At 44.6% G+C, this 12,871-nt stretch overlaps 1 protein-coding gene across 8 annotated transcripts in view; it reads left to right on the top strand.

Moving 5' to 3' along the window:
* The window catches only part of GRAMD1C (GRAM domain containing 1C), a 92,099-nt gene that overhangs the window by 44,029 nt on the left and 35,199 nt on the right, over positions 1–12,871 (top strand). For 7 of the 8 annotated variants that reach the window (XM_014577702.3, XM_075906503.1, XM_075906497.1 and 4 more), the window contains 3 exons: positions 1,502–1,605; positions 4,791–4,886; positions 7,382–7,462. In XM_014577702.3, coding sequence (XP_014433188.2) covers positions 1,502–1,605; positions 4,791–4,886; positions 7,382–7,462 — 281 coding nt within the window. Of the gene's footprint in view, positions 1–1,501; positions 1,606–4,790; positions 4,887–7,381; positions 7,463–11,137; positions 11,666–12,871 lie in introns of those variants that run through there. The other variant, XM_075906522.1, reaches the window with a different exon arrangement.

Below are 12,871 nucleotides of genomic sequence, written 5' to 3'. Positions count from 1 at the left end.
GGGGAAATTCAAGGGAGTATTTTTATTGGTCCTCCGTTTGTAAAAGTTGTTGTTGTGTACTAAAGCTAAATTTTGACCCAAGTTTCATCTCACAATGTCCCTGTAACAGTCATGGCCTCATGCATTTAATTAACATCCCAAATGTATAAAACAAATTTAGTATTATACAGAATTTATATTCTTAGGGTTGGATTTTCAAAAGGGCTTGATGTTGTCCTATGTACTTCAGTAGGAGCTTTGAAGCCAGTACTTAGCACTTATGAAAATCCCACACTTAGGATATGTCTAGACTGCATCCCTCTGTCGGCAGAGGGATGAAGATTAGGCAGGTTGACATTGCAAATGAGGCAGGGATTTAAATATCCTGTGCCTAATTTGCATAAAAATGGCCACCACGTTTTGCTGACTCAGCACTTTGTCGGCAAAAAGTGGCAGTCTAGAGGGGGATTTGTCAAGAAAGAAAGCCTTTTTTGACAGATCCTGTAAACCTCCTTGCAGAAGGCATAAGGGATCTGTCGAAAAAGGCTTTCTTTCTCAACAGATCCCCCTCTAGACTGCCGCTTTTTGACGACAAAGTGCTGAGTCGGCAAAACACGGTGGCCATTTTTATGCAAATCAGGCACGGGATATTTAAATCCTTGCTTCATTTGCAATGTCGACCTGCCTAATCTGCATCCCTCTGCTAACAGAGGGATGCAGTCTAGACATACCCTTACTGAAGGATTCAATGGTGAATCTTTCTGCTCCTTAAATCACAGGGACACCAGAAAAGAGAGAAATTAGCTCCTTGCTGTCAATAATAAAGGTCCATTAATGGACAGTTCAAGATACATTCAGTATGCAGCTAGAGGCCATTTCATAAAGTTAATAAAAATAAATAAATTTTAAAAAATCACCTTGATTTAAAAAGACCTCTGGCTGAAGAGTCCATGCCAGAATGTGGATATCTACTAATTTCAAGGATTTTTAAATTATCTTTGTGGGTTGTGATATTATCTAAAGGAATGGAGAGTGATTCATCTAAGAAATGCTAGAAATAGACAGTACCATGTGTGATTGGTTGTAGTAGTAGACAAAACATTGCCTTTATATTCTGCTACAACTTTCAAGTGACCTGAAGCTTGACTTATGGAGTCCAATGCCAATATTCTGTTTTTGCTAAGAAAATCAATCAGCAGTTCACTGATGGCCAGGCCTTTTCCCATACCTGAAAACAGAGGATGACATACGGTGTCCAAAGTCTGCTGGCCTTGCTCACCCAAATACTGTAGTTCCATTGCCTTGGGGAAGTAGGAGATTAACAGGACTCTTTGCCATAAATAAAGTAAACTGGATTTGACCCAATATCAGTTTAATTTTATGGAGTTTTCCTTTGAGTAGTGAAAGATATTCCTCTAATTTTGATTTCTAAATCAGAGACACATGGGTTTGCAGAAAAAAAAAAGGTTGGTTGTATTGAATTATAGTGAGTGAGTAAACTTGTCTTTGTCTTCTTATATAGATTATGCCTGTGCTCTCCAGAAGGATATTCTGCTGCAGGGACGCCTGTACCTCTCTGAAAACTGGCTCTGTTTCCACAGCAACATCTTCCGATGGGAGACCACAGTAAGTTGTGTATTTGATTATGGGTTTTCTTAAAATAAATCTCTAATCCCTTTTCATTTTGGGGAATCAGAGCTGAAGCTTTTTGGTGGAGGGATCCTCCTTGGTGATGGTATCGTAAAACAATGGTGCTGGTATTTCAAAAGGCAGCCTGCAGTCATGCTTGGAGTTACAAATATCTGTTACACAATAAAATCAATGAGCAGCCTGGAAGTCATTAGTACACTAAGGTCGGTCGGTTCAAAATTGGGTCTATCGCTATCTTGGATAATTACATCTGATTTTTTTTGCAGGTACCTCCCATGTATACTTGATACGCCTTTTCACTCACATTCAAAATTTGACTTTAATCCTCTGCCAAACAAAGATACTTTGTGAAGATACTTTGCCATATACCGGCAGTCCCCGAGTTACGTGGATCCGACTTATGTCGGATCCGCACTTACGAACGCAGCTTTCTCGCCCCGGAGCTCGCAGGCAGCGGGACCGCCCAGAGCGCAGCGGTCCCGCCACCTCGACCTCCGGGGTGAGAAAAGCTGCTCCGGGTGCCCCTGGTCTGCTGGGGACCGTCTCCAGCAGACCAGGGACACGGGGAGCAAAACCGCAGCGGCGGCGGGGTGCAGCGGCCAGAGCAAAGCCTCAGAGGCGCGGCACCCCGCCACCGCTGCGGTTTTGCTCCCCGTGTCCCTGGTCTGCTGGGGGGGGGGGCGCAGATAGTGCGCCCCCCTCCCCCCCGCAGGCCAGGCTTTTGTTGTGGACCCTGGGGTAGAGCAGCTGGGGTGCTGCCGGGTTGGTCCTACAGGGACCTACCTGGCAGCCCAGCTGTTCTGTCCCAGGCTCGAGATTCAGCCGCTGTTGAAACTGATCAGTGGCTGATTCCAGGAAGCTGGGGGCAGAACAATTCTGCCTCCAGCTTCCTGTAGTCAGCCCCTGGTCAGTTTCAGCAGCAGCGGCTGAATCTGGAGCCAGTTCCGACTTACATACAAATTCAATTTAAGAACAAACTTATAGTCCCTATCTTGTACGTAACCCGGGGACTGCCTGTAATGTCCTTTCATGAGAGCATGGATCCCCATACCCTTATATCTGTTTTCACCTGGTTTACTTTGGCATTCCCTGTGTTGCGTATTTTCAGTTTAGTTTGGCTACTGATGTGGGCTTGCCTGCACAAACATTTTCTTCATAGTAAGCTGGGAAGTGATAAATAGTCTGTTTTCTGTATTTCGTGTATAAAGCTGTTGAAATGTTTTGTGCAAAATAATGATTCTTTTACACCGAGAAGTCAAATTCAGCCAGGGTATGTCTACACTACCCCGCTAGTTCGAACTAGCGGGGTAATGTATGCATACCGCACTTGCTAATGAAGCCCGGAATTTGAATTTCCCGGGCTTCATTAGCATAAGCGGGGAGCCGCCATTTTTAAATCCCCGCTTGTTCGAACCCCGTGCAGCGCGGCTACACGGGGCTCGAACTAGGTAGTTCGGACTAGGTTCCTATTCCGAACTACCGTTACTCCTCGTGAAATGAGGTGTACCGGTAGTTCAGAATAGGCACCCTAGTCCGAACTACCTAGTTCGAGCCCCGTGTAGCCGCGCTGCACGGGGTTCGAAGCAGCGGGGATTTAAAAATGGCGGCTCCCCGCTTATGCTAATGAAGCCCGGGAAATTCAAATCCCGGGCTTCATTAGCAAGTGCGGTATGCATACATTACCCCGCTAGTTCGAACTAGCGGGGTAGTGTAGACATACCCCCATAGTGTTACTTCACTGATCTCAATGCTGGAGTTACACTAAGGACTGGCAGTGAGGTGAAGTGTTTAAAAAGACATGCCAAAAGACCATGATGGGACATTTCCATTTGGATTTCCATCCTTGTGTGTGTATGCCAAGATGGCTTCCAGCTGAAACAAGCATAACTCTTACTGATTCATCAGAGGGAAGCTCTTTTTTGGATACTTGGGGGAGATGCTTATTTAACATTTTAGACAACTGCAGTTCAAGTGTCCGCTGTACTAATGTGCAGAGTACACACTGCCACCCCACAGCTCTACTGGGAGACTCCACAGCTGTGTTTGTAGACTCGTAGACTTCCGGGTCAGAAGGGATCATTGTGATTATCTAATCTGACCTCCTACACTAGTGCTACCCAACACGTGGCTCGTGGGCCGCATGCGGCCCTCAGCCCGTTTGTTTGTGGCCCGTGGGGTGGTTTGGGTTTATCCGGGGCTCAATATGCAGCCCGCGGGTGGGATCCTTTGAACATGGCCTCCGCTGGAAACACGCTCCACAATGGCGAGTCAGTATAATGGTCTTCTGTTGAATGCGGTTTAGTAGTTAAATTCCTGGACTGTCATTGCTCATTAAAAGTGCTGTCACATGGGTGGAAATCAGGTAAATATTGCATTTTATTAATATCAGCAGAACTGACTTAAATGGGGCCTGCGTGTTGTGTAGTCTTGCCTTAATCTTTGTATTCATGCAAGTCAGTGTGAAAGAAACCATTTGCATATATATGCAACCACACTTAAGTTGCGGCCCTTGGCATGTGTTGTGAGTATCGTTGTGGCCCCTGGGACTTCTAAAGTTGAATAGCCCTGTCCTATATGTTGCAGAACTTCACCCACCCATTCCTGAAATAGACCTTTAACCTCTGGCTGAGTTACTAAAGTCCTCCATCATAGGTTAAAGACTTCACGTGACAAAGAATTCACCATTTACACAAATTGAAACATTCAAATGCTCTGTTCTCCATCTGTCAGGCTGTTAGCAGTCACGAGATATTATAGCAGTAGCAGAAGGGAGTAAAGATGTCTTATCCCACAAAGCAGCCACAATTGGCATTTCGATTTGTGGGGCCCAGCTTGTTGCCACGATAGGATTTGTGTCTTTCATCCTGTAGTCCTGCTGTGGCAGTGGTAAGCAGGCAGTCAGTTGTCTGCTCACTAATTGATCCTGGTGTGCTGGATGAGAACGTCCTACTGGGCTGGGCAGAGCTGTAAATTACAAAGCTTTGCTATGCTTGAGCTTAAGGCTGGTCCCAGTGGCTATGCCCTGCACCCTGCGTCCACTATGCTTTATTTAAGTTGTTTGGTATAGCTTGATGCTGAGTAGTTCTTGCATGTATCATAACCTGCCCTGTGGATTTCTGGGATTTAATAACTTTGTGTTTTTTGTATCTATTCCTATTCAGATTTCTATTGCTTTGAAGGATATAACTTTCATGACAAAGGAGAAAACTGCACGGCTCATCCCAAATGCCATCCAAATTGTAACAGAAGGTGAAAAGGTGAAAAGCGAGCATTTCCTTTCTCTCAACAATAATTCCTGGGGAGGAGCATTGTTCATTCCTGTTGGCCTGGGCCGGGGCAGACTGGCCCGGCGGGAGAATGAGAATTTCCCGGTGGGCCGTCGTCCAGTGGGCCGTTGTGTCCGCATGCTGTTGCCCCTCACTCCGAGTGGCTCCGCGTCTGTGCAGTATGCAGCACGCAGAGCCCCGACTCACCACCTGCACTGCGTGCCGGACATGACGCAGGGGGCGGGGCTTGAGGGGCACGCAGGGGTGACATTATGGGGAAGGCCGTATTCAACCCATTTCCTGGGCCTATTTTGATTGCCAGTATGCTCCTGTCCTGGGCAACTCTCCTAACTGCTTATATAGACTGTAATTATGATCAGCAAACCTGCTGTTTTAAAAAAAAGAAAATTCTTCCACACACAGTGTATATCACAGTCCGATCAGATAACTTTGGTGACTAAAACAAGTGTTTACTGATGTTTACTTGGGTTAGCACTGCATTGTCAGCAAAGTTGCGGGAGAGGATGTGCAAACCTATTTTAGTAGCATTTTAAAGACTAACAAAACATGTAGATGGTATCATGAGCTTTTGTAGGCACAACCAATTCTCTCATAATCTGCAGAAGTGGGAAGCCCAGATCCAAGAATAAATAAGGGAAGGAGGGAGGGGGGAGGAGGAAAAAAAATTGAAGGGGGAGGAAGAAAAAAAAAAACAGTGAGTAGATAAGCTTCAGAGAAGTAGCTGAGTGAGTCTGTAACAGGAAAAACTTAAAAAACAACAAATAGTCTAGTAGCTTCTCCAAGACTAAATAGTTAAAAGAGGCTGATAAGAACCATTAGTTAGCACTTGGAAAGGAAGATGACCAACACCAGATCCCTTATTTATTCTTGGATCTGGACTTCCAACACTCTGGTTATCTGAAGAAGTGGAGATATATACCATCTCATAGAGCTGGAAGGGACCTTGAGAGGTCATCAAGTCCAGTCCCCTGCCCTCACAGCAGGACCAAGTACCATCCCTGGCAGATTTGCTCTACATCCCTAAATGGCCCCCTCACGGATTAAGTTCACAACCCTGGGTTTAGCAGGCCAATGCTCAAACCACTGGGCTATCCCTCCCCTCCCCTCCCCTCCCCTCCCCAAGTAGCTTGAGCCCAGGAAAGCTCATGATACCATCGACATGTTTTGTTAAACTTAAAGTGCCACCTGACTATTTGTTTTTTAAGTTTTTTCTGTTACAGACTAACTCAGCTACCCCTCTCAAGCCTATTTTGTAACATCAAGCTAAGTTTCAGTTGCAAAATCTTTATTACTAATGAGGATGGCCAGGGCCAGAAAGAACCCTGAGTGGCTTTGTATTGGCTTTTCCAAGCTAGTAACTAGTAATAGCATCTTTTTACTTGTTGTCTGAGTACAGTTGCTGTGGAATCAGTGAACATAACAAACACAGGGCCACAGGAGGCCATTTTAAAGGATTTCCTCTTCAGAGGGGGGTTTGCATTTGAATTTGGTGTTCTGCAATCTTTGTAAATGAAATGTATCCTGGGAAGACAGTTGCTATAGGCTAATGGGGCTGTTTTGTAATGGGTTTTGGTATAATTAGGAGCTTCTCCCTGCCTCCTGGGTGCTGCATTCTGCACTAGCTGTAGCTTCTGGGTGAATTTCAAAGGCATTCCAAAGAGCAAATTGCAGTAGATTAGCCTGCCCAGTCTGGACTGGGAAGGGAGTTGGCTCATCACCAGTTTTTCAGTAACCTTTCAAACTATTAGAATGAAAACAGGGTGATAGTTGCCTCCTGGGAGTCTGTTGATGGTTTGGAGGAAGGCTCCAATTCAGGGTGTATTCAAATATAGCTGACACTAAAGGAAGACTTTTGCAGTTGCAAAATGGGTCCCATGTATCTTACTAGCTTTTATCTGCTGTGAAGGACACAATTCCATCCCTGTGCTTGAGGTTACAGATGTAAAAAACTGGAATGAGTGTCAGTGAATAGGAAGGCAAAAAGCAAGAGAACAGATTTAACAAAGGAAGATGTGCTGGGATTTGGTGGGAAGATCAGCAAGAAAAAGTCATGAGAACAGTGGGTATAGTGGAGGAGGGTGAGACAGTTGCAGGCATACATGAAGATGAAGGTAGAGTGGGAGAAAGTGGCTAAGGGAGCAAATAAAAGATATAGAGAGCATTTTTTTTCTATATTGCAGTAGGTGCAGATGCCATAAAAAGCAACAAAAATGTTTTGTGTAATGTATAGCTAGTGGGAACCTACCCCTTTGTACATTCTTCAGTAAGTATCTCCAACAGCTGTATATCCTACTGACTGCCTCATAGGTATTAATTCATTTCTCTGGAGTCATGATTTTGAAGGTAGGTATGTTGTTTGACTCTCCCCTGGACATCTTAGAATGACTGCTATTTCTTCTAGAAACTGTACAATGTGGATTCCATAGGAATTCAATAATGTAAACAATCATCTATCTTCCATACAGTTTTTCTTCACATCCTTCAGTGCTAGAGATAGAAGCTACCTCAGTATATTCCGCTTGTGGCAGAATGCACTGCTGGACAAGGTAAGGTTTTTAGAGTTTTGTTTTTGTTTTTAATGTAGCTGATCAACACTATTTAAAAAAAAAGAGTCAAGTAAAGGATTACTGGCCCTGCACTGGAGGCTAAATGATTTTAGAAACAGATATGGTTTCTTAATGAAGTAATTCAGTCAAGAGTTGAAATGCAGGGGCATGAGATAAGTGTTCATACTCTCCCAAGCTACACCCACTTCAGATTCCCGAATGAGACTCCAGTCAAAGATCTTGTTTTTACATGTAAAAATGTTGTCATTACTTCTGTTGTTAACAACTTGGTTGGAATGGCAGAGCAGCTCCTACCTCTTTTGGGGCTGTTGTTTCCGTCTATTTGTAAGCTCAGGCAGGTATTTGCTGATTTGATTTATATTTGGTTCATGTTTGTAAGGCAGTCGTTGTGACCATAAGGACTAGAACTTTTTTTAACAAATCAGCTTAGATTTGGAAAAACAAATTGATATAATTTCAAGAAAAGCAAACTAGGTTGAACCCTCTCCCAACCAGCTCCATAGTAGCTGAATGGAAAGAACAAAGAGGAAGGCTGAGTTACATACACGTGTATATTGGCAACTGCTGCTAGTTCGCTTGATTCAACTTTTTGTGTATACTTAACTTTATGCTTCTCCCTGAAAAGCAAAGAGTCAATGTTTGTTGCAAAGAGTCAATGCAAATACAGTAAAACTCCATTAGTCCGGCATCCAATGCTCCGGGACTCCTGATGGTCCGGCACCATCAGGAACCCGGAAGTGCTGGGGCAGTGGGCAGGCTTCCCCCATTCAGTTGCTGCTGAAACTGACCAGCAGCTGAATCGGGGAGCCGGGAGCAGAGCAGCTGGGGTGTTGCCAGGTTGGTCTCGTAGCGCTGCCCCTCGGGGCTGCGGGACCAACCCGGCAGCACCCCAGCTGCTCTTGGGGACGCCTGGGGCAGAGCAGCTGGAGTGCTGCCGGGTTGGTCTCGCAGCACCAAAGGACGGCGATGCGGGACCAACCCGGCAGGACCCCAGCTGCTCTGCCCTGGGCTTCCTGGAATCAGCCGCTGATCTGTTTCAGCAGCGGCTGACTTGGGGACCCCTGGGGCAGAGCAGCTGGGGTGCTGCCGGGTTGGTCCCGCAGCGCCAAGGGGCGGTGCTACGGGACCAACCCGGCAGCACCCCAGCTGCTTTGCCCCAGGCGACGGGATTCAGCCACTGCTGAAACTGACCAGCAGCGTCAGTTTCACCAGCAGGCTGAATCCGGACACCTGGGGCAGAGCAGCTGGGGTGCTGCCGGGTTGGTCTTGTAGCGCCGCCTCTTTTTTTCCTTTTTTTCCTTAATAACTTTGGTGTCCCTCCCCCCTTTTTTCCTCAACAGAATTTTTTCCCCATTTTTTGGGGGGTGGGTGGGTGTTCGGTATTTTTGATTAAACCATCTGTAAACCCTATTACTGGAGGAGCTCTATGCCCCTGCCAATTACAGAGGAAGGCTGTGCACCTGCATGTTTCCCTTTGTGCCCTAGAAAGGACAAACATAATTTTCATTTTGGCATGGTAGCTAGGGAAGCTGAATAAAAGGAACCCTTTGGCACTAGAGAGCTGTGGTGGCAACATTTTAAAAACCTACGCCTGTCGTGAGTCCAAAAAGGAACATTTTGAACATTTCCTCAGCAAGTTGGTCAATATTTTAGAAATTATGTGCTGTCTAAATGCAGAGTCACTATTGAGCTCTCTGTAATATAATGTGTTTCACAGACACTGACATGTATATTAGTAGCTTCTTTGTCCCATAGCTTCATAGTTTGTAGTCCCTCGGTGTCATTAATATCCATTTGTATTGTGCTGAGGGAGAATGAGCAAAGCAAAATCTAGTCAGGTATGTCATTAGAACCTGAACAAACACAGAAAAAGTACTTCTAATTTCTAGCATCAGTATAACTCTTCAGCTCAGGTTTCCATTTCAACTCATGCAAGTTTTCTTCCTTAGCAGTTTTGGATTCATTTTCCTCTCTGAATTTGTTTAGTCAATTAACTATTTTGAGCATTATTGGGTGAAGGATTGTTCCTGAAGGCAATTTCATTGCCACAGGCAGGAGAGAGCTTTATAGGTGTGGGGTCAAGTAGCTAGAATTCCTCTTGATGCTTCTGAGGCACGCATACCAGGGCAATCGCTCTGCCACTCTTGCAGCCAGTCGGTTCCTCAGTGCTGATGGGGGTGGGAGAGGTTTCTTTGTCCTGCTCCCTTTTGAGCAGCTAGTGTGGTTGTGGAGAGCTAAGAAGGAAGCAGGGACTGCATCCTCCCAGACTGATTCTAACTATCTCTGTGAAGATGCACGCTGGAATATGTGAGGGAGCGTGGAATTTCCTGTCTCTCCTCCTCCCTACTCCCCTGCATAACTGTGACCAGAACACATTAACTTTTATCTTGAAAGTCTGCAGAGACACACAAAGAACTTCTGTTTAATGTCTCATCCAAACCTTAAGTGTGCAAAATGCATCCCCATGCTCACTCTGAAACATTGAACAGCAGTGTCTTAAACCGCATGCAAGACCAAGCACAAGTGTTGGATTGTAACATGTGATTATGTTTTCTGCCATTCTTAAATATATATTTTGTTTATCCGGTTTTCATATAAAAGAGTCATAAGCTAATTGCATGCAGTTGTTTCTCTTGACCTTTGCACCTGCATTTTGCCCAGTAGTCCAGCAATACTTGAATAATGTCTAATGTTTGTGAGCTGCTTTAAACAGCCCCTAAAAAACCCCAAACCACCTCCCCCCCCCCCCCCCGATAATTTTCTAATTCCTGAAGTTGCACTATCTTAAGTCATAGGGCGGGCGAGATTTAATGTTGGACCTGTTTAACACTGTTATCAGCCATCAGAGCTAGAAACAGAAGACTCGAGAATCTTTTCTTTCCAATGATGCAAGACTTATTTTCTAGTTTTAGAAATATCAGACCTTTTAATCCTGCAATGTTCTTGAGAGTTTTTTAAAATGGATCCGTTATCTTCTCACCCATCATGTGTACTAAGGCAGTGTGATTTATGAGATAGAGAGAGGGATATGAAAAATAGTATGGTTAATCTTTTAAAAGCTCAACACCTTTGCAAATTTGGTTTTCTAGTAAATTGTCATAAAATAAACTGTGTAAGGTGATATAAACATTTTATTAGCAGTGAAACTGGTTTTATCCCACTTTTTTAACTCTGTGGATGAAAAACCTTGTATAGGATCAAAATCCATGTATACTTGCGTGGTGGCTTTGTAACTATAAAGACAAAATTGTGCCGGCTATTAAACTAGGATGAACAAATTACAGTATTTCAGCACTGAAAAGTTAAAGGTAGCAAGTGCATCAAGGACTCTTTCAGTAGGGTTGGGCATCCTGGTACATCTGGCTTTTCCAGTTACAACTCCTGCTGTGGCCTGGGTGTGCACGAACAGCAGTGAAAAGGTTAAATGAAGACGCCTCATCAGGGAGCTGTGCTCGCCTTGCAGCAAACAGTGGCATAACCTGCTTCAAGCGGAGCTCTCAGTGACAAAAGCTGCAGCTTCTGCAGCCACTCCCTGAGATTCTAGACAAGTTTGCAAATGAAATGCTGCCCGAAGGGGCGTTGCAAAACTCAAAATGAGTGCAAGTCTGTCTCTTGCTGCTGAGCTGGCAGTGCAGCTTAATGTGGCTGCACGGAAACTCAGGCTGTGTCTTTAACAAGCCCTGCTTGCCTGCACTTCCTGAGTGGGAGCGGCCTCCGAACTGGTTGGGAGTCGAGCGCAACTTCCACTTGTGCTCCCAGCGCTGACACTGCCAAGCAGGAAGTGACAGAGAACCAGGTTTGAAAGAGCAGCACAGTCCATCTTTGGGGAAGGCAAAGGTTGCCTTAACACACAACAATGTAAGCAGCCTGGCTCACCCCAGAAGTGTTGCCACTCAGCAGCGGGATCATCTTCACGTTGACAGCTCAAGGTCCACTGGGCCTTGATTACCACCAAACTGCCACAGACTGGGAATTGTTCTTCTAAGTGTTTGGATTTGCTGATTAGCCAATGCAGCCCATTGGGCTCATCTGCTTCACAGACAGCTCTGCCCTTTGGGCGAAATTATGTGCGGCTGATGAAGGAGAGAGCTACAGCCCCAGAAGCACACGCTGCTGTCTCTTTCTTTCTCTCTGACGGTGTGGTCAGTTTACTGAACATCAATATGAAGTTGGCTTGAGTAGGTGAGGAGTTTGAGAATTGTTAATACAAGGTTCTTGCTACTTTCTGTCGACGAGGGGACAGATATTTAACACAGAGCAAATGCGTTTACTAACCGTGCTTTCATAATCCGAAATCTGCTGGTAGCCTTAATAAATCAAGCGTTATTGAAGCTGAGCATTTTTAATATAACTTCCAAATACATTCTGCATCTGTGGAAGTCTCAAAGTCTAATAGTAATATAAAAAATGAAATGTGAGCTTTTGTGTTACTCTTTTTTGTATCTTTAAATTGCTGTCACTATAGCAAAACCTTGCATTTTGGGTAAGCAGGGGAGTGGTGTCTTTTAAAAATGTATTTAATGCACTGGCATTTAATGATTTTTCTTGTAAATGTGTTCTTATGCTATTACTTCATAATGTTCGAGCCATTGATCTATGTCATGGCTGATACACAGTTTCTAGCTTCTTTAGAGACCATTAATGACACTCGTCTTTCATATCCATAAAGTCCTGCTGCCTTTCCCGCTTTCTTCAGCAAGAAAATGGACTCTGATACTGATTATTTACTTGAATATGGGTTTAAGTGTCAGGATCTTTTCTATTTCTTCACCCTCTTGAGAATACCTGAGAGCACTAGAATAGGTCACCATGCCGGCTCCACCACTAACCCAGGATCTGGGCCTGGCTAGCCAGGGCTCTCTGACCTAGCAATAGCCGTGGTCCTACTGGACAACAGATGTTGCTGGACCAGAGAGTCCTGGATTTTACAAATTTAACCTGTGATCACTTGCAATTTAAATAGGCCTGTCCATCAGTAGACCCCAGTGCTTTGTAAAAATGTGAGCTGCATGGAAAAACTGAGGCACTATTATGTGACTTACTCAAAGTCATAGGGGAACTCAGCTGGGAAAAGCTGGATATAGCTGGGAAAAGAAAAACTGTACTCTAGTGCCCTATCTTGAGAGGGAAGCAGTTTGATTCTTCTGTTCTAAGAATGTCCAAGGAAACATTGATGACAAGTGAAGAAATCCTAAGTGTGGCCATTAATACATTAGTTGCATTTTAAACCATTTATATATTTTTTTCAAATCGTTGTATGCATGTGGTTTATTTGTAGCTGAGTGCTAACAATATGCTTGGATAAAGAGCATGGGGCGCACAGAGAACAATGTTCAAAAGTTACTTAGGCACTTGGAAAGCTGAATCCAGCAATGAGACTTCAGCTTC

Source organism: Pelodiscus sinensis, chromosome 1, assembly GCF_049634645.1.
Source record: "Pelodiscus sinensis isolate JC-2024 chromosome 1, ASM4963464v1, whole genome shotgun sequence".
In the NCBI taxonomy this organism is placed as follows: Eukaryota; Metazoa; Chordata; order Testudines; family Trionychidae; genus Pelodiscus; species Pelodiscus sinensis.
Note: the sequence above shows the minus strand (reverse complement) of the source record. Positions and strands in the feature narration are given on the sequence as shown.